This window comes from Passer montanus, unplaced genomic scaffold, assembly GCF_014805655.1.
Source record: "Passer montanus isolate IOZ18808 unplaced genomic scaffold, ASM1480565v1 scaffold47, whole genome shotgun sequence".
Lineage (NCBI taxonomy): Eukaryota > Metazoa > Chordata > Aves > Passeriformes > Passeridae > Passer > Passer montanus.
Genome location: NW_024369596.1, coordinates 3,428,532 through 3,446,672, shown reverse-complemented (window position 1 = coordinate 3,446,672; position 18,141 = coordinate 3,428,532). Strand labels below are relative to the sequence as shown.

Here is an 18,141-nt window from a genome sequence, read left to right as displayed (position 1 = left end):
AGGATTCCAGGTGCTTGGATGGATTCAGGTGCTCCCACAGCAATCGTGGCTGCAACACAACAATCACCCATGTGGAGCCACCCACGTAATTCCAGCACTTGCACATCTCACTGTGCAAACAGGATCTAAGTTCTGTACTTAAATACTATTGTAGTAGTCTAAAAATCACCAAGAGCACCAGAGAAAGATAAAAAAAAAAGATAAAATCAGAAGTATCTATAATCACCTAAAGTATCTTTTTGTGGGGAAGTAGCAGCGTTGGTATGAGGAAGATAGTAATTCCCTTTGCTAAGGAGGAGAAATGACACAAATAGGGCAAAAAATTCCAACACAGAGGTAGCACATGGCTATGAATGGTTGAAGTGTAGCAAGAGAGCAACTGGAACTCCAAAAAAGGGACACAAGGGGACAAAAATCCTCAGAAAAGTGGATGCAGGATGTTCTCAGCCTCTAAAACTAGACCAGAGACCACTCAGGCAGGACATCTGGATCCACACCTTCCAACACACAAACCTGACAGAGCCTGTGTCCCAGGCCCAAATTCTCCTCTGATGCAGAGGGATCATTCTAAGATGCTGCAGATACAGAGGGAATTTTGGCCACCAAAGGAGGGGAAGTGACCCCCTCAGCCCAAAATTGCTGAACATTTATTCACAGAGCATCCTCTGTGGCCTTAACTCTGCTCCTCAGCTGCAGGGGAAATGCACACAGCCCTTCAGCTTCACCTGTTTTGCACAAAAATGGGAGCCCAGAGCTCTGGTGTGACAGGAAAGCCTCTGACACCCAGAAAAGCCAATGTGAGCCCCAGCAGGCGTGGCTGTACCTCTCCTGCAGCCTCAGGCCCTGCCACGCTGTCAGCGTCTGCGTGGTGTACTCCAACATCCAGAGTTTGTAGAACAGCATCATGTTGAGAATGACCAGCAGCACCAGACTGCAAAGGAAGCAAGAAAACAGCCACTTCAGGAGCATTTCACACTCACTGCCTGCCAGGAGCACCTGGGACTACAGCCAGGCCTTCAGGAAGGTGTCTGAGCCCCAGTCCATGCTGTGAGCGGGGATTTAATCTGAGTGAGCAAAACTTCACCTCGTGGAAGAAATGTGTGAGCCAGGAGGACAGACAGACAGACAGGGCTGGGTGAGTGGATGTGCCGAATGCAGAGAAAGGGAGGGAAATGGGAGAGTAAAGAGGTAAAAAAAGAGAGAGACAGTACCTGAAACAGATCCTAATGGGAGCAGGGAAGAGAAAAGACGGAGCAGCTGCAGGTTAGAAACGGACTGACACAAACTGGGTGGGAGGGGAGGCTCAGACAGCGCAGGAGGTACAGGGGAAGGGAGCAGAGGCAGAAGGACAGACAGGATCCGTGAGCCTGCACTGCTGGTGAAGTTCCCTCAGCACTGCTGGGCTCCTGGGGACAGCAGGCACTGACATACACACAGTGCTCACATGCAGCCTTTCCCAATCCCACTGAGGCACTGACATACACACACTGCTCACATGCAGCCTTTCCCAATCCCACTGAGGCACTGACACACAAACACACACACAGGGCTCACATCCAGCCTTTCCCAATCCTAGTGCAGGCACTGACACACAAACACACACACAGTGCTCACATGCAGCCTTTCCCAATCCCACTGAGGCACTGACACACACACACTGCTCACATCCAGCCTTCCCCAATCGTAGTGCAAGCACTCACACTGACACACAGACACTGTTCACATTCAGCCTTCCCCATTCCCAGTGCAAGCACTGACACACACACACAGACAGTGCTCACATCCAGCCTTTTCCAATCCTAGTGCAAGCACTGTCTCACACACACACACACTGTTCACATCCTCCCTTCCCCATTCCCAAAGCAGGCACTGACACACACACACACAGTGTTCACACTCAGCCTTTCCCAATCCTGGTGCAGGCACTGACACACACACACACAATGCTCACATCCAGCCTGTCCCAATCCTAGTGAGGCACTTACACACACACAGTGCTCACATCCCCCCTTCCCAGTGAGGCACTGACACATCCACACACCGTTCACATCCTCCCTTCCATGCCCACCCCAGCCCTGGGAACACGCCCCAGCCATGCCCTGCCCAGCTCCTCTCACCCCCACCACACAGGGGGGCATTTCTGCTCCTCCCCAGGAAGGGATTCCAGGCTGCCAGGCTGGTGCCTGGCTCGGAACAGTGCAGTTATTTTGCTGGAAGAATGGCCCACTATGACCAGCTCAGTCAGGCGGATGGCAACGGGCCAGAGGAATATTCTGGAAACACCACAGAGGGCTCTGTGACCCAAGTGAAGCTGTCAGGAGACGTTGGCACAGAGCTTGGGTACCTCTGTGCTGTGTTCTCATCATGACAACACCTTCCAGCACCTCATTTATCAGTGGCTGGGTGCTGCTGCAAGGCTCTGCATCTGTGCCTCCTCTGGGACCAGGGAACACAGAAAAGAGCTCAACATGAGCTGTCATTTCAGCCCTGAAATCCCAGCTTCCCCCCACCTCTCTGAAAGCCAGGTGGAGCTTAAGGAAAAGCTGAGCTCAAGTCAGAAAAGCCTGGATCACTGCTGTGGACTGTTCTGCTCCACAGCAGCTGCCCAGTGAGCACTGCAGCACTGAATGAAGCCTGCTGTCAGCCCGAGGGCAGAGAACAATAAAAACAGTGAGTTTGGGTACTGAACTGAGCCACAGGGACGTGAGGAGCCCACTCCCAGCTCACTTGGAGGGCACATCCCAGTCCAAGACCACCAGTCCTGAAAGGTGTGGCAGGAAAGAGCCAAACCACACAGCTCCTGCTGCTGAGCTGATAAATCACTCAAATCCCTCACACTTCAGCTGTTTATTCACTTATTGTGCAGAAATCATCTCTCAAAGGTCCAGCTGCTTTCTGGCTGTACCTCTCATCAAAATCACTGCCCAGCACCAGACATGAACAGGTTTTGCCTGACCAGATGTGACAGAATCCTCACAGCCACTGAGCCCAGTGACTCCCAGAGAGCTCTGCACAGTCATTGTCCCTCACAGCAGCTGGTGTGTCAGCCATTAAACCACTTGTTTTAAATTACCCACACACACAGTTTCTATGTGTCATTAGAAATCTGCAAACTGCATCCCTGATGTAAAAATATAAAAAATAAAACACTTGTTGGATTTCTTCTCTTGTAGGTATTGACTCCTCTCTTCTTGCACAGCTGCCTCTGTCCTGACTGTCACTGTCCCAGACAGGTCCCAGACCTGCCTTTAGGACTCCCAGCTCAGAGCTGCAAAGCCCATGTTTGGCTAAAACAAGGGCAAAACCCAGGGGAAAGGAGAGAAGGGAGCACAGCACTCCAGGAGCACAGACAAACCAAAGGTGTTTAATGCTGGCTGGGGAGGAGAGCAGAAAAAACCATCACTTACACAAAGCTGATGACAAGGAGCAGCTTGGAGACACTCTGCAGGTGGAAGCCACTGGGGCTCTCCTCAGGGATGTGCCGTGTCTGAGTGGAACCTGAGGAGATGGGATGAATTCAGGACGGGAAACAGGGAAAAGCAACCCCTGATCCACCTGACCCAAACAACCCCAACACTCCCCCTCTGTGACAAAGCCCTGCTTGAACCCATCCCCAGCTGCTCACCTGCCACGTGCTTGATTCGATGGGCAACCTCCTCATCCGTGGGGGTGGTGACGGGGCTGAGCACCTCCTCCAGGTGTGGCACCCTCAGGTGGGCGTGGGCGCGTTTCCGCCGCCGCACCGTGGATTGCTTGCTCACCTTCTCTTTGGGGGATTGTCTGTGCACCTCCGCCAGGTACGTGCTCTCTGTTTTGGTCAGCTCGCTCTCTGCAGCACCAAGGGGGAGCATGTTGGAGAGAGAGAAAGGTTTAACCCCTCTGCTGCGATGCTTTAGGATTTTATCTTTTCTATTTTCCACCTGTTTGCCATCCTGCAGTTCTTTAGTGCAGAACTCCAAACTCCACACACAGTGGGAGCTGCTGCTTCCCCATTTGGGGCAGATACAGCAATTCCTGTCCAGGATTTCAGCTTTTCTATTTTCCATCTATTTGTAATCCTGCAGTTCTTTGGTGCAGAACTCCAAACTCCACACACAGTGGGAGCTGCTGCTTCCCCATTTGGGGCAGACACAACAATTCCTCTCCAGGCCTGGCAATCAAGGACACCTCACTGCCTCAGGCTGAGAGATGGAAACAAAAGGGAGTTGGGGGAGCAAACTTGGGGTCAATGACTTCATTGGCTGAAGCTGGAATTGGAAGATTGACCCCCAAAATGCAAATGGACCAAACTTATAAAAGTGTGAAAACCCCTGACCCATTGTCCATTTTTGGGTGGGGTTTGTCTGCCCTAAATGTACCTGAAGGCCCTTCAATAAATAGAACTGCTTTTTATTCTCTTAATTTTGCCTGGCCACTGTTTTTAAGTAGCCCAAAAAAAGCACCAGCTGGGCCAAAGAAGCTGGCAGGGTCTGAGAGATTCGTGCTCCACATTCTTTGCACCTTTCACCAAAATTTGACCCCCAAACTGTCTGACAGGGAGCAGGATTTGCTGCCCTGATTAATTCCAGCAGGTCATTTATTCCAGCTGTGGTAGCCCCTTTTGTAAGCCCCCTCAAGGCTGCATCATGCTGCCCACTCCCAGGGAAACATGAGTGCCACTGGCACTGCCACTCTTACCCAAGTGACGGAAATAATCCTCCAGGCCACTCCAAAAATTCTTCTCAATGAAGGATTTCACCAGCCCCCAAGGCTGTTTCCTGTAGCGTAATTCTGTGGAAACCCTGTGAGGAGGAGAAGGTCAGTCATTCCCCTGCTTTTGCTTCCTGGGGGTGATGTCAACTCACAATCTTTGTCAGTGTAAATCCAGGAAATAATCATGTACACTGTTATTTCTGGAATGCTCTGAGCCTTTCACGTTTCCAGAGGAGAAGCACTGCTGGAAAAATCCTTCCAAAGGCAGGAAGAGCCTCTCCCAAGAGCACTCCAGGGCCATTTGGCAGACACTTGGATTATCATTACTGAAGTCACATGGACATGGCTTTGCCAGTACTCAATTCCTCTGTTTAGTCCCAGGATGTTCATCCTGTGCTTATCACAGTCAGGCTCTGCAAACCTCTGCATCCAAGAGAGAGGCAAGAAAAATCTGTAAATCCTCTCCCTGATGCAGCTGTAACTGCTCTGCACTGATGGCAACCCAGCAGGTGAAAATCCTGCCCCTACTCTTGGTGACAGGAACGTCCCAGCAACAGGACAAAGGAGAAGATGTGACAGAATCCTCACAGCCACTGAGCCCAGTGACTCCCAGAGAGCTCTGCACAGTCATTGTCCCTCATAGTAGCTGGTGTGTCAGCAATTAAACCACTTGCTTTAAATTACCCACACACACAGTTTCTATGTGTCATTAAAAATCTGCAAACTGCATTCCTGATGTAAAAATATAAAAAATAAAACACTTGTTGGATTTCTTCTCTTGTAGGTATTGACTCCTCTCTTCTTGCACAGCTGCCTCTGTCCTGTCACTGTCCCTGACAGGTCCCAGACCTGCCTTTAGGACTCCCAGCTCAGAGCTGCAAAGCCCATGTTTGGCTAAAACAAGGGCAAAACCCAGGGGAAAGGAGAGAAGGGAGCACAGCACTCCAGGAGCACAGACAAACCAAAGGTGTTTAATGCTGGCTGGGGAGGAGAGCATTAAAAAATAAATAAATTTTAAAAGAAACAAACAAAGAAATAACCCCCTCAACCCCTCCTAACACACCCAAAGAGCAAAACCCCCTCCCAAAGGTGCTTTTTGCTCATCATTCCCTCCCCAGGAGAGGTACCTGAGTCGGCTTTTGTTTCTGGCAACACGAGTCAACGTGTAGCGGTTAATGGTGTAGAAATAGTCGTGGTAGGGGACGTCGTGAGTTAGCACCTCTGCATCTATGACATAGCACTCGCTCTCCTGGCTGGCTTTGTACATTGTCTGCAGGAAAAACAGCGTGCAAGGCAACTCTGAGTGTGGTCAGGGTGCTGCTCTGAGAGACTGGCACCTCCAGCAGCACTCTGCACACAGGAGGCACCCCCACGGCCCAGCCCAGCTCTGCTGGGAGCAGCTCGCCCCGAAGGGAAGGCAGAGGAAAACCAGGGATTCACCCAGATGCTTCTTGTGAGTACATTTTTAAAAGGGCATTCAGCTCGTGCCTCTAGGATTTTGTAACAGAGGTGTTAGATGCAGTGCCAGGTGGGGACTGGCTCGCTGGGACCTCTCTGAGTGGGACCTTTCCAAGTGGAACCTCTCTTCTGCCTTGTCAGGGACCCACCTGAGGTTCTAGCATAAATTCTAGCTAATGAATTCTCTGTCATAAATCATTCTGTGATTCTAAACACCGTAAGGACACACCACTTCCTTCTTTTAAGCACTTCTGATGTGCTTTGCCTTTGCTCCAGAGCAAACCTCGCCCAGAGGACAGACAGACAGACACAGTTAAGCACAGATCCCTGGACAAAGCATGGCTTCTCCTGCAGATTATTCCCACCCAGCTCTGCAGTGAGGACACACAGGGGGTGCTTTGGTGGTTGAGCCAAACTCAGAATTAAATAAGCCATGGTTTGTTTATCTGAGGGTGTGCACCTCCCTTTGCTCTCCCTTTTCCCTTCTGCTCCCTGCACCTCTCCTCACACCCTCACCAGTCCCACCTTGCTGCTGGCATCCCCCTCTCTGAAATGTGGTGCTCAGACCCCTTTTCCTGGCTCCCTTTTAGCAATCCCTAAAGCTCAGTCTCAGTATTTACACATTTCTGGACATGGAAAGAGGCTTTTCCTCCCTGCTAGAAACAGCCATCCTGGCTCCTCCCAGTGCATTTTTCCCCTTTTGTACCTTTTTAAAGAGATCATCTCTTTAAAAATGGACAGGGACAATGAAAACATGCTCAGGACAAGAAAATAACTCTCAGAGAAGTTTGTACCAAGCACCCCAGGCCTGCTCCAGTGTCACTTACCTGAGTCTCAGTGACTGTGGCAGTTTTGGGGGCCAGAGGGTTGGTGAGGGTGATGGTGTACAGGATCACTCTGGTCTGATTGCCATTTTCCTCCTTCTTCCAGGGGTGAAAGATAATATCTGAGAGGATAAAACAACATTCCAGTGAAGTGACTGGGGAGGGACCTCAGGTCAGTCCCCTGGGGAAAAGCAGAGCCATAAAACCAAGCTGGGGATGGGATTTCCTTCCCCTGGGGGAGCCTGGCTGCTCTAGAGCTCAGCTGAGTGTGAAACAAAGGCCTCCTGTGCTAAATGTATTTTCCCCTCTTTCAAGTGCAGGGAGAGGGGAAAGGCTGGGGATTTATCTCCTTCAGCAAACCTACAGTTACAGGGAAAGGAGGAGCATGACACACCAAGGGATTCTCTCTGCACCTCTGTCTGTGTCAGGTGTGGAGCTAGAAGAGCTTTTCCCTCACACTGTTAAGCCTTGAACAGAAGACCAGGCTTTAGGTGATGATAAAAGGTAAGAAAATCAGCTTTTTCCATAAAAAAGCTGTTCCAGCTGTTAGAAAATAAAACCAGATGGGCACACAGGTCCTGCACACACCACTCTGAACAGGCCACTCTGTCCCAAAATCTGATCCGAATGTCACCCAAGCAGACAAAATTGTAGCTCCCTTCCCCGTGCAGCCCCTGGGCAGCTGCAGCAGCAGCAGCTCACCAGAGAAGCGGCGCTGCTCCATGAAGTCCCTCTGGAACTGGGAGTCAGTGAAGAGCAGGTCGTAGAGCTTGTCCACGCTGAAGTTGAACACCTCGTTCACGTACTGGCGCCCGTTCAGGTCCTCGTAAAAGGCCTGGACTTCTCCTGGGGGCAAAGAGAGCCTCAAGGTCCAGCCATGACCCTCCAGGGTGATGAAAAATGTGCTTCTACAACACCAGGACCTCAATATTTCAAGAAGAATCTAAAGGAGGAGTCTAAAGAACTTTGAGGAGATCCTTTGAATAAATCCCTGCTTTATTCTGTAACTGTCCAGCCTCTGTTCCGGGCCAGCTTTCACAAGGCAACACAACTCTTTTGCACTGATCCCAGAGCAAGAAGATGGGACATCAGAAGGGATAATTAATTACATAGGGAAGGGACAATGAATTATTTTAGGCACATTCTAAAATTTTTAACCACATCCTAAAATGTAAACACATTGACTTTCTGCAGCCCACAGTGGGAATTCTTTGCATCTTCAGGGTCCAGGAAAGGATTTCAGTAGTCACCACTCCATTCCCTCACAGGAGGGATGGGATAAGCTGGAAGGAGCCCTGATGGAGTGGCCTTTCCCCACCTACCTTCATCGTGGGTGTCTGAGGAGTCACTGAGCTCCGTGGGAATGTCCTCGTTGTCATTGAAGTCCAGGGAGGGGGAGTTCACAGGGCCAATGATGTCGATCTTCTCTCCCATGATGTTGGCAATGCCAAGGTCCTTCTCCACAGGACTCTCTGCCACTGCCTCCTCCTCTTCTGGGAGCACTCCATCGAACTGCAGCAAGGACAGGGCACAACAAGGGCAGCATCAGCACCTGCAAATGGGCTTTACTGCAAAACACCTCACATCTCTGAGCCAATCTCTGAATATTTGGCCTTAACATATGTGGAAATTAAACAGCGAGAGAAGGACAACTGCTATACAGTGTTTGTAAAACCTCCTCTCAAAAAATCAGTGTGCAAGCTTTGAACACCACCAGGATTTTTGTTCAGACAAGAACAATATTGTCCAATACTGGTTTTGCTCCTGAACAAGCTAAAAGAACCTGAGGTAATATCTAACCAAGGTCTCTTCTGCCATAATACACACTCTTTTCCACGGAATAAGCGAAGGCAGGGAAGAAATTATAATCCTTTTATGTCCAAAACTTTTCATCCAGAAGTACAGAAAGGAAAATGCTCTTGCTGCTGAGAGTCCCAGTGACAAAATCACTGAGCAAGGACTGAAATCAGCAGCAGTGGAAGAGGAGCTGGAGGTGAACAAACCTCATACAACCCACGGGGTGCTGGATTTCAGGGAAAACAAATTCCTGCTGCCAGGGGAGGAGAAAACTCACCGAGGCTGGGGCTTCACTGCTGCCCGTGGAGGTCAGGGTGCTGGCAGTGACAGATTTCTTTGGCAGCTGAGGGCTGGCTTCTGGCTTGGCCTCCATGCTGCTCTTGGAGGAGCTGTCGTTGACTTCATTCTCCTCCACGGGGATTTCTTCGCAGTAGCTGGGACGCCACAGAGAACACAGGTTTTTATGGTTACCCCTCTCACAACAGCTACAGCTGCACACACAGAGCAAGTGAGAATGTTTCTATGAAGTTTCCAGGCTGTCCAGAAGCAGGAATGGCTCAGTGCAGGGGAGAGCAAGCCCCAGTTTTTTGGGTGTTTACGCAGGGATTGACAAGCATCAGCATTTTCTGGCCATGCAACACTGCCCGGCCTTGTGACCAGGGTGCTTTGGCTTTTCTAGAATTGCTCAGCTGGCTCAGCAGGCATTTCAGTCCCTCCCAGTGATGCCTTCAGTTTTAGCTTTCCTAGTTTTCAGATTCTGTGCTGCTTTAGTGTGTAGTTCTGAGCTACATATTAGGGGATGGTGAGCTCTGTGCACAGAGCAGGGAGACAAAAGAATTCCTGCTCTAGGAATTGAGAAGGAACTGTTGACAATTGACCAATTGTCCTTGGTCCCCCTTGTCCTTGGGGACCAAGGACAAATGATCCAAATCTCAGGCCCAAGAGCACAAACAAAGTGGGCTGGAAAAACAAGAAGGATGGACCTTCAAGGGCTAAAGCTGGGATTGGACACTGAACTGCAATGTGCACATGGAGCAGAGCTGAGCCCAGGGAGAGACCCAGGGAGCATTTTGGGACCATTTGGGTTCATCTTGGGGCAGCCCTGGCTGGGCTCTTGTGCTGCCCAAGGTGCATCCATGGAGGAGATCCTTTTAAATCCCTGCTTTATCTTTAGCTCTCTCCAGCCTCCCTCTCGGCCAGACTACCCAAGGCATCACCAGCTTCCATGAGGAACCCTCCACTTCCACCTTTTAGGCATCACACATCCCAGAGCCAGCACAGATCCAGGTCCCAGACGTGTCAGCACAGGCAGCATTTGGGGCATGCAGCACCCCCTGCTCCCCTGGGGCCACCTCTGCTCAGCCCTCCCCACTCACCCCATGGTGTTGAAGTCATCATCAGGAGGCACGTAGTCTTCGTCGTCGCTGGTCAGCCCCAGCTCGTTGCCATAACACTGGTGGACAAAGTGCCAGAGCTCCTTGGGGCACAGGGGCTGCAACAGGGACACAGAACGTCACACGTGTGCAGCCAGGAGTGTAAAACACACTGAGAGTCTGGAACTGTCACTGCCAGGACATTCCAGAGCTCCCTGGGACACAGGGGCTGCAACAGGGACACAGAATGTCACACGTGTGCAGCCAGGAGTGTACAACACACTGAGAGTCTGGAACTGTCACTGCCAGGACATTCCAGAGCTCCCTGGGACACAGGGGCTGCAACAGGGACACAGAATGTCACACGTGTGCAGCCAGGAGTGTACAACACACTGAGAGTCTGGAACTGTCACTGCCAGGACATTCCTTGCCATGAAAGAAGTGAGAGATGCTGATACTTGAGGTGAGAGCCTTTCTGTGGGCTCAGCTCTGTGAAATTTCATTTTGTGGAGTTTTTATTATTTAATTTTTATATATATTATATATACATAATATATAAATGTATATAAATATATATAAATTATAATTTATATCTATACAATATATTAAAATTATATTAATATTTCTATTTTCTATATATATTTATTTATATAATTATATTTATATTTAGATATATTTATATATGTATATAACTATATGAATATATAAAATATAAATATACTAACAATGGTATTCATATATTTATAAATATATAATTTTCATATATTATAGTAATAATTTTAAATATTATTTATTTATTTCTATTTAAATGTTACTTTTTACATAACATATAGTTAATATGCTCTATAAATATATGTAATTAAGATCTTGTTATAAATATAATAAACCACAATAAATATCATAGAATATAGAGCTTTATATAATACTATATATATTTTACATATTATATGTAATATATAAAATACTAAATGTATATTATATTTTATATACAATATCTATAATATATAAACTTATATATGATACTAAATAATAATATAATATATATATGTATATGCATGTAATATCTATGCAATATATGTACAATGCAATGTTTTATTATATTTTTTTTATTATTATATTTTACCATTAATTTAATCTCAGGCCTAGAGATTCCCCCATGGAGCACAAACAGCCCTGTCACCAATAATCCTCCACCAGCAGCCCAGGTTCTGCCCCAGATGTGACACTGTGATTTTTCCATGCCACAGTCTCCTGTTCCTTTGAAATATCAGCAAGTACACCCAGAGCAGCTCAGGGATGGCATTTCCCACCGAGCAGGGCTGGAATGTCCCAAAGGAAGCTCTAAACCTCCACTGATCTTTTCCCACCTCTTCTGTGCCCCCAGTCAGTGTCTGCTGCTCCATCAAACCCCAAGACTTTACGAGTTGGTTTTTTTCCCCCTTTCAACTTTTTTTTTTTAATTAAAGCTGCCTGAAGAATCCCAGCTTCAGGGAAAATTATCTAAAACAATCTAGAAAAAAATATTAAAAATTAAAATATTAACATTAAAAAAAATTAATTAAAATTATCTAAAGCAATGAAGAAAAACATTTTCTGCTACGGTTTGGAATCAAAAGGAGTTTGTGTCACCAGACACCCCTGTGAAAAAAAGAAAAAAATAATTATCCAGCCCATTGAAAAAAGCCCATTTTAGGAATGCAGGTCAGTGATCACCACATGACTGTGACATGAGGCTCTGCAAAATGGGGCAGGAAAACTTGTGATTTAAAGATGTGCTACAGGCATGAAAGGGGATTTTTACCCCTAAGAAACTTATAACCAACAACAAAGATTTCTTGGTAATGAGGGGAAACAAACCCAATGAATTTTTCTGAGTTGCTGGCTGGAATTTCTTCCCATAGTACTTGGATGGGATAAGGCAGGAATTTTTAAATCTAGCTCCCCACAGCAGCAAACAAAAGCATGGAGGAAAAAAGAGCCTCTAATGAGGAACTCCATCCAGAGAAATCTGACTGCTCCTCCTTCCCACACACATTAACTCACACCCTTGTCTTATCAGGAAAACTGGACTCAGCTTTTTCTCCCCTTTTCCTGCCAGCTACAGATCCCACATTTGGAAAAAAAGAGCTCTGGAAGTGCTTCCTGTGTTTATCACCCCCTGTCTCAGCTCCCTTGTGCCTTGACCTTGAGAGCAAGGACGCTGAATTTCCTTGGGAGCTCCAAAATCTGCTCAGGTTACAACCACAGGCAAGGTGATCCTTTCTGCTCCTAAATCCTACCCCACTTTTTTTGGGACAGGGTATTCCTGGTGCCTCATTCCTCCAGCGGGGTCTGAATTCCAGCCAGGACACCCCGAAATGCTGGGAGCAGTGTGACATCAGGTTTACTGCTGCCAGAAATCCCCTCCCCACTGTGGAACAGCTACTCAAACCAAACCCAGGATTTACAGGGTCTCTGGCACAGCAGGAGCAGATTTATTTTAAAATCCAACCCACTGAGCCCCCACCCAGTGCACCCTGCACCCACAAACGCTCTCACTCGGATTTGGGATGCCCTGAACATTCATTTTCTGTCCTGCCTGGAGATCCACACTCCTGGAGCACAGATTTACTGAGAGCTCTGCCTGCACTGTGAGTTATTCCTGCTGCTTTCTTGAGGCATGCTCCACTGTGGAATTACAGACTTCCAAAAAAAAAAAAATTTATTCCCTCCTCAGACCCTGATTCCTCAGCAGAGTGGCACCTACTGTGCGTGATTTACCCCAGAAAATGGGTGATTTCCCCCAAAAAATGGGTGATTAACCGCAGAAAAAAGGTGACTTGCCCTAGAAAATGGGTGATTTCCCCCAGAAAATGGGTGATTTCCCCCAGAAAATGGGTGATTTCCCCCAGAAAATGGGTGATTTCCCCCAGAAAATGGGTGATTAACACCAGCAAAAAAATTCCCTGCAAAAAAGAGGGAATTGCCTCTGCAGTCATGAGCCTGCTCTGCCTGAACACTGGTGTTTTATGTCCCTACTGCCCAAAACCACTTGTGTTTCATGTCCCTTCTGCCCAAACACTTGTTTTTGCTGTCCCTGGGTGTTTTTTCAGCCAGAAGTGATGCTCCTGCCCACATCCATCCCCCCCAGCTCTGAGGTTTCCCTCTGTACCTTGTCAAGCAGAGCATTCTGCCAGAGTCTGAACATCATCATGTACGTCCTGTCCCGAGCCCCAAAGGAAGTAAAAAAGTGCTGGATGGGGAGAGAGGGAGAGAAAAAGCAGCTGAGAAAAAGCTAAAAAACAGGAGAAGAACACAACAAGGCTGTTTGGGGTCACTTCCCAGCTGGGGTGAGCCCTCCACAGAGCACAGAGTGAAGCTCATGGACAGGCTCTCAGCAGGGAATGAGCCCTGAAACAGCTCTGTTGGAGATGTGCTGGATATTTCACCTGGCCCCACACCTGAGCTCCAGCCAGAGCCCTGCTCCCAGCCCTTTTCCCAGCTTGGAAAAACCCCCCACACACTCTAAGTGCCCTGCCAGCCACGCAGGGGTGGCCTCAGCTGGGTGGGATGTACCTTTTCAGTGTCAGTGCAAACTTGGATGGCATTGGGAATGAGCCGTGCTGTCTTCTCCTTGGTCATGGAGCAGATGTCCTTCAAGCGAACTGTCAGCTGTGCCAGGCAGGGAAAAACACCAGGAGAGGGAGAAATTGGTGAGAAAGACAGCAGAAAAACCCTTCCAAAGCCAATGAGGGCACTGCCCTGGGGTTGGCAGGAGTGGACGAGCCTCACCAGGGTCTCTCAGGCAGGGAAAAACACCAAAAAAGTGAGGAATTGATGAGAAAGGCAGCAGAAGAGCCCTTCCAAAGTCAATCTGAGCACAGTCCCAGGGTTAGCAGCAATGGGAGAGCCTCACCAGGGTCTCCCAGGCAGGGAAAACACCAGGAAAGGGAGGAATTTGTGAGAAAGACAGCAGAAGAGCTTTTCCAAAGCCAATGAGGGCACTGCCCTGGGGTTGGCAGGAGTGGGCGAGCCTCACCAGGGTCTCCCAGGCAGGGAAAACACCAGGAAAGGGAGGAATTTGTGAGAAAGACAGCAGAAGAGCTTTTCCAAAGCCAATGAGGGCACTGCCCTGGGGTTGGCAGCAGTGGCAGAGCCTCACCAGGGTCTCCCAGGCAGGGAAAAACACCAAAAAAAGGGAGAAATTGATGAGAAAGGCAGCAGAAGAGCCCTTCCAAAGCCAATGAGGGCACTGCCCTGGGGTTGGCAGCACTGGCAGAGCCTCACCAGGGGCTCCCAGGCAGGGAAAACACCAGGCAAGGGAGGAATTTGTGAGAAAGACAGCAGAAGAGCTTTTCCAAAGCCAAGGAGGGCACTGCCCTGGGGTTGGCAGGAGGGGCCGAGCCTCACCAGGGTCTCCCAGGCACAGAAAAACACCCAAAAAAGTGAGGAATTGCTGAGAAAGGCAGCAGGAACAGCCCTTCCAAAGCCAATCTGAACACAGCCCCACAAAGCCAATGTGGGCACTGCCCTGGGGTCGGCAGCAGTGGGAGAGCCTCACCAGGGTCTCCCAGGCACAGAAAAACACCCAAAAAAGTGAGGAATTGCTGAGAAAGGCAGCAGAAGAGCCTTTCCAAAGCCAATCTGAACACAGCCCCGGGTCCAGCAGCAGTGGCAGAGCCTCACCAGGGTCTCCCAGCGGAAGATGTTGCTGTAGAAGCAGATCCAGTTCTCAGAGAGGTAGAGGCGGCCCTGCAGGAGAATGTCCCTCTGGAGAGCACACGAGTAATCTGTGGGGGACAGCACGCGGTCAGTGAGGGGCAGAACGCCACAAGGTGCCACTGATGCCTTAATCTTTTACCTTTGTGGTTTTTAAATCCTGAGCTGCACCAGTGCAGGACTCTAAACTCCATATAAAGTGTAGTTAACTCTTCAATTTTTGGTCAGAAAAAATAATTCCTCTGGGCCTGAAACTCAAGGACATCTGACAGCCCTAGGCCCCAAAAAGTAAAAACAAAAGAGAAAACTGGGGGAACATGACTTCATTACCTGAAACAGTAATTGGACAATTAACCCCTGATGTGCAAATAGATCAAACTTGTATCTGTCTGAAAAAATTGTGACCATTTTGGGTGTAGCCCCTTGGAGAGGCTCTGACTGCCCTTAATATAGCTGAAGGCCCTTCATTAAATATATGAACTTCATATTTAATATCTTTATGGATATAAACATATATTAACATATATAAATATAATATATATATATTAAAAATTGATGTATTTATAGTCTTTTATATATGTGCATATATATAAACATGGATTTATTTATATTATTTATATATATATATGTATATATAGAAACATGGCTATATTTATATTATTTATTTTTATATGTTTATATTTTAAATATATGCATATGTGTATATATATAAATATGGATATATTTAATCCATATACACATGGATATATTTAATATATTATCATATGCTTTAAACTTTGTCTGGCCTCTGTTTCTAGGCAAGCCCAAAAAAAGGCACCAGGAGAGCCTAAAGGTGAGGATGAGCAGCAGCACCAAGAGAAGGCACTCCAAGGTAGAGGCAGCCTGAGCCCCAGCGGGGCTGACTCCTCCAGGGGCCTGCCACAGCCAGTCCCTGTCCCTCACTGATGCTCTGCCCAGCAGCTCTCGGGGCTGACTCCTCCAGGGGCCTGCCACAGACAGTCCCTGTCCCTCACTGATGCTCTGCCCTCCCAGCTCTCGGGGCTGACTCCTCCAGGGGCCTGTCACACACAGTCCCTGTCCCTCACTGATGCTCTGCCCTCCCAGCTCTCGGGGCTGACTCCTCCAGGGGCCTGTCACACACAGTCCCTGCCCCTCACTGATGCTCTGCCCAGCAGCTCTCGCCCTGCAGCACCCCAGGTGCTATCTCCACATTCCATCTGTCTCTCCCTTCTGCCTCCTGGTGTCATTGTGAGTTTCCCCCCGGTTTGGGGGCACAGGAGGGGATCCCCAGCTCTGCAGGGCACAGGAGCAGCTGTGGCTGGGAGGTGAGGTTTGGGAGGGGCAGTCCTGTGTGAGCAGGGGTGTTGGTGTTAGAAAAATTCATCCACAAACACCAGGGCTTGATGGCCAAAAAGGAGACAGAGGAGTCCTTTGACTTTATTCCAATCAAGGGAAAGGCCATGGGGCATTCCCCTGGGGTCTCTCCAATTTTTGGAGGATGCAGCCTCCTTTTTATCCCAATTTCCCAGCCACATTTCCCTCTCTCTTTCCCCACTGGCTGAGGTACTTGAGAGGTTCAGACTTCCCAGAACACCTGATACCAGAGATTCCCCTCTAATATATAACCCTGCCTTTTAATTTTTGAATTCTTAAGGAATTTAGGGGTTTTTCTTCCCCATTGTTTCTTTCATCTTTCAATGTCCAATTTCATTTATCAGCAAACCTAAAGTTTATTTGTAAAAGCAAATATTTTACCATTCATCATTCAGTGCAATCCTTCCCGTTGTTTGTTTTCTCTCTCAGTGCTGGCTTTATCTACCACCGCTTGTTTGTAAAGAGAAATCTGCTATTCCTCTCATTGGAAAAGAGGGAGGAAAAAGGGAGGAAAAAAATCACATCATCCCCCACCAAATGAAGAAAACCCAACAGAAAGTGCAAAGCCCTTTGAAAATGGGGCTCTGCCTGTGCTCCAGGTTTGCTGTCAGTGGCAATGTCTGGAGGTGAAAGGAATGAGGGATTTCTCTTTACAAACTAATGGCTAGATAAAAGTAGCACTGAGAGATAAAAGAAACAAAGGGAAGGATCCCACTGACTGACGAATGGAAAGAGAGGGATTTGTCTTTCACAGTGGGTCTGCTGATAAATAAAACTGGATACTGAGAGATGAGAGAAACAATGGGAAGAACCAGAAATTCCATAGGAATTCCAATGATTGACACAAGGAAAAGAAAAAAATAAAGGGGGGGGTACACATTAGAAAAGGGTTTGTAGTAGGGAAGTCTGAACCTCTCAAGTACCTCAGTCAGTGGGGATAGAGAGAGGGAAATTGGGATAAAAAGGAGGCTGCATCCTCTAAAAATTTGACAGATCCCATGGGAAATGCCCCATGGCCTCTCCCTTGATTGGAATAAAGCTCCAGGACTTCTCTGTCTCCATTTTGGCCATCAAGCCCTGGTGTTGAGGATGAATTTAGGAATGAAAACCTGGCTGGGTGTGTGTTCTCTCCTCCCCAGAGCCCCCTGGGGCTGCCCTTACCCACGATGAGGCGCTCGGTGTCCGGGAGCTGCTTGAAGAGTTTCCTGAAGTCCTCGTTGCGCTGCTTGTACGTGGGGCTCAACACCTGCAGAGAAAAAGGGGCTGCTGAGGACAGGGACAGCCAGGACACGGAGTGGGGACAGCAGGGACACCTCGGGGACAGCAGGAGAGGGGAGGCAGAGGCACTGAGGAGCTCCCATCGCAGCTATGGGAGGGTTTGGGCTTTGTGCAGGGAGGGAGAGGAAGAGGAGAGCCCGGCTTGGGAGAGCAATCCAGGCTGGGAAGGCTGGAGAGAGGAATTCTCTGTGCCTGCACGCTGTCCAAGGTGGGACCTGGGCTCTGCTTGCAGCAGTCACCTGCCAAATCACCAGCAATGGGGCAGCTACCCCAGGGAATGGGGGAGTCACACCAGAGAATGGGGATCCAGCACAGAAAATGGGGATCCAGCACAGAAAATGGGGGATCCAGCACAGAAAATGGGGATTTGGCATAGAAAAGGGGTGATTTATCAATAAAAATGGGCGATTCAGCACAGAAAAATGGAGATTCAGCAAAGAAAATGGATATCCGGCATAGAAAACGGGGATCCAGCACAGAAAATGGGGATCCAGCACAAAAAAAGGGGCGATTTACCACCAGAAATGGAGGGTTCAGGACAGAAATATTTACCCCAGAAAACAGGTGATTCGCCCCGGAAAATGGGGGATCCAGCACAGAAAATGGGGAATTGAGCCTAGAAAATGGGGATTTACCCAAGAAAACGG

The 18,141-nt window shown here is 48.5% G+C and overlaps 1 protein-coding gene across 14 annotated transcripts in view; it reads right to left on the bottom strand.

Moving 5' to 3' along the window:
- GRAMD1B (GRAM domain containing 1B) overlaps window positions 1–18,141 on the bottom strand; it is a 103,521-nt gene that overhangs the window by 7,528 nt on the left and 77,852 nt on the right. For 12 of the 14 annotated variants that reach the window (XM_039721777.1, XM_039721773.1, XM_039721774.1 and 9 more), the window contains 15 exons: window positions 17,378–17,462; window positions 14,810–14,913; window positions 13,700–13,795; window positions 13,296–13,376; window positions 10,148–10,263; window positions 9,049–9,205; window positions 8,297–8,486; window positions 7,677–7,820; window positions 6,978–7,096; window positions 5,820–5,962; window positions 4,678–4,781; window positions 3,626–3,829; window positions 3,408–3,498; window positions 1,212–1,223; window positions 824–931 (listed from right to left, as the gene is read on the bottom strand). In XM_039721777.1, the coding sequence (XP_039577711.1) occupies window positions 824–931; window positions 1,212–1,223; window positions 3,408–3,498; window positions 3,626–3,829; window positions 4,678–4,781; window positions 5,820–5,962; window positions 6,978–7,096; window positions 7,677–7,820; window positions 8,297–8,486; window positions 9,049–9,205; window positions 10,148–10,263; window positions 13,296–13,376; window positions 13,700–13,795; window positions 14,810–14,913; window positions 17,378–17,462 (1,754 nt within the window). The remainder of the gene's footprint in view (window positions 1–823; window positions 932–1,211; window positions 1,224–3,407; window positions 3,499–3,625; window positions 3,830–4,677; window positions 4,782–5,819; window positions 5,963–6,977; window positions 7,097–7,676; window positions 7,821–8,296; window positions 8,487–9,048; window positions 9,206–10,147; window positions 10,264–13,295; window positions 13,377–13,699; window positions 13,796–14,809; window positions 14,914–17,377; window positions 17,463–18,141) is intronic. The other 2 variants (XM_039721775.1, XM_039721776.1) reach the window with 1 other exon arrangement.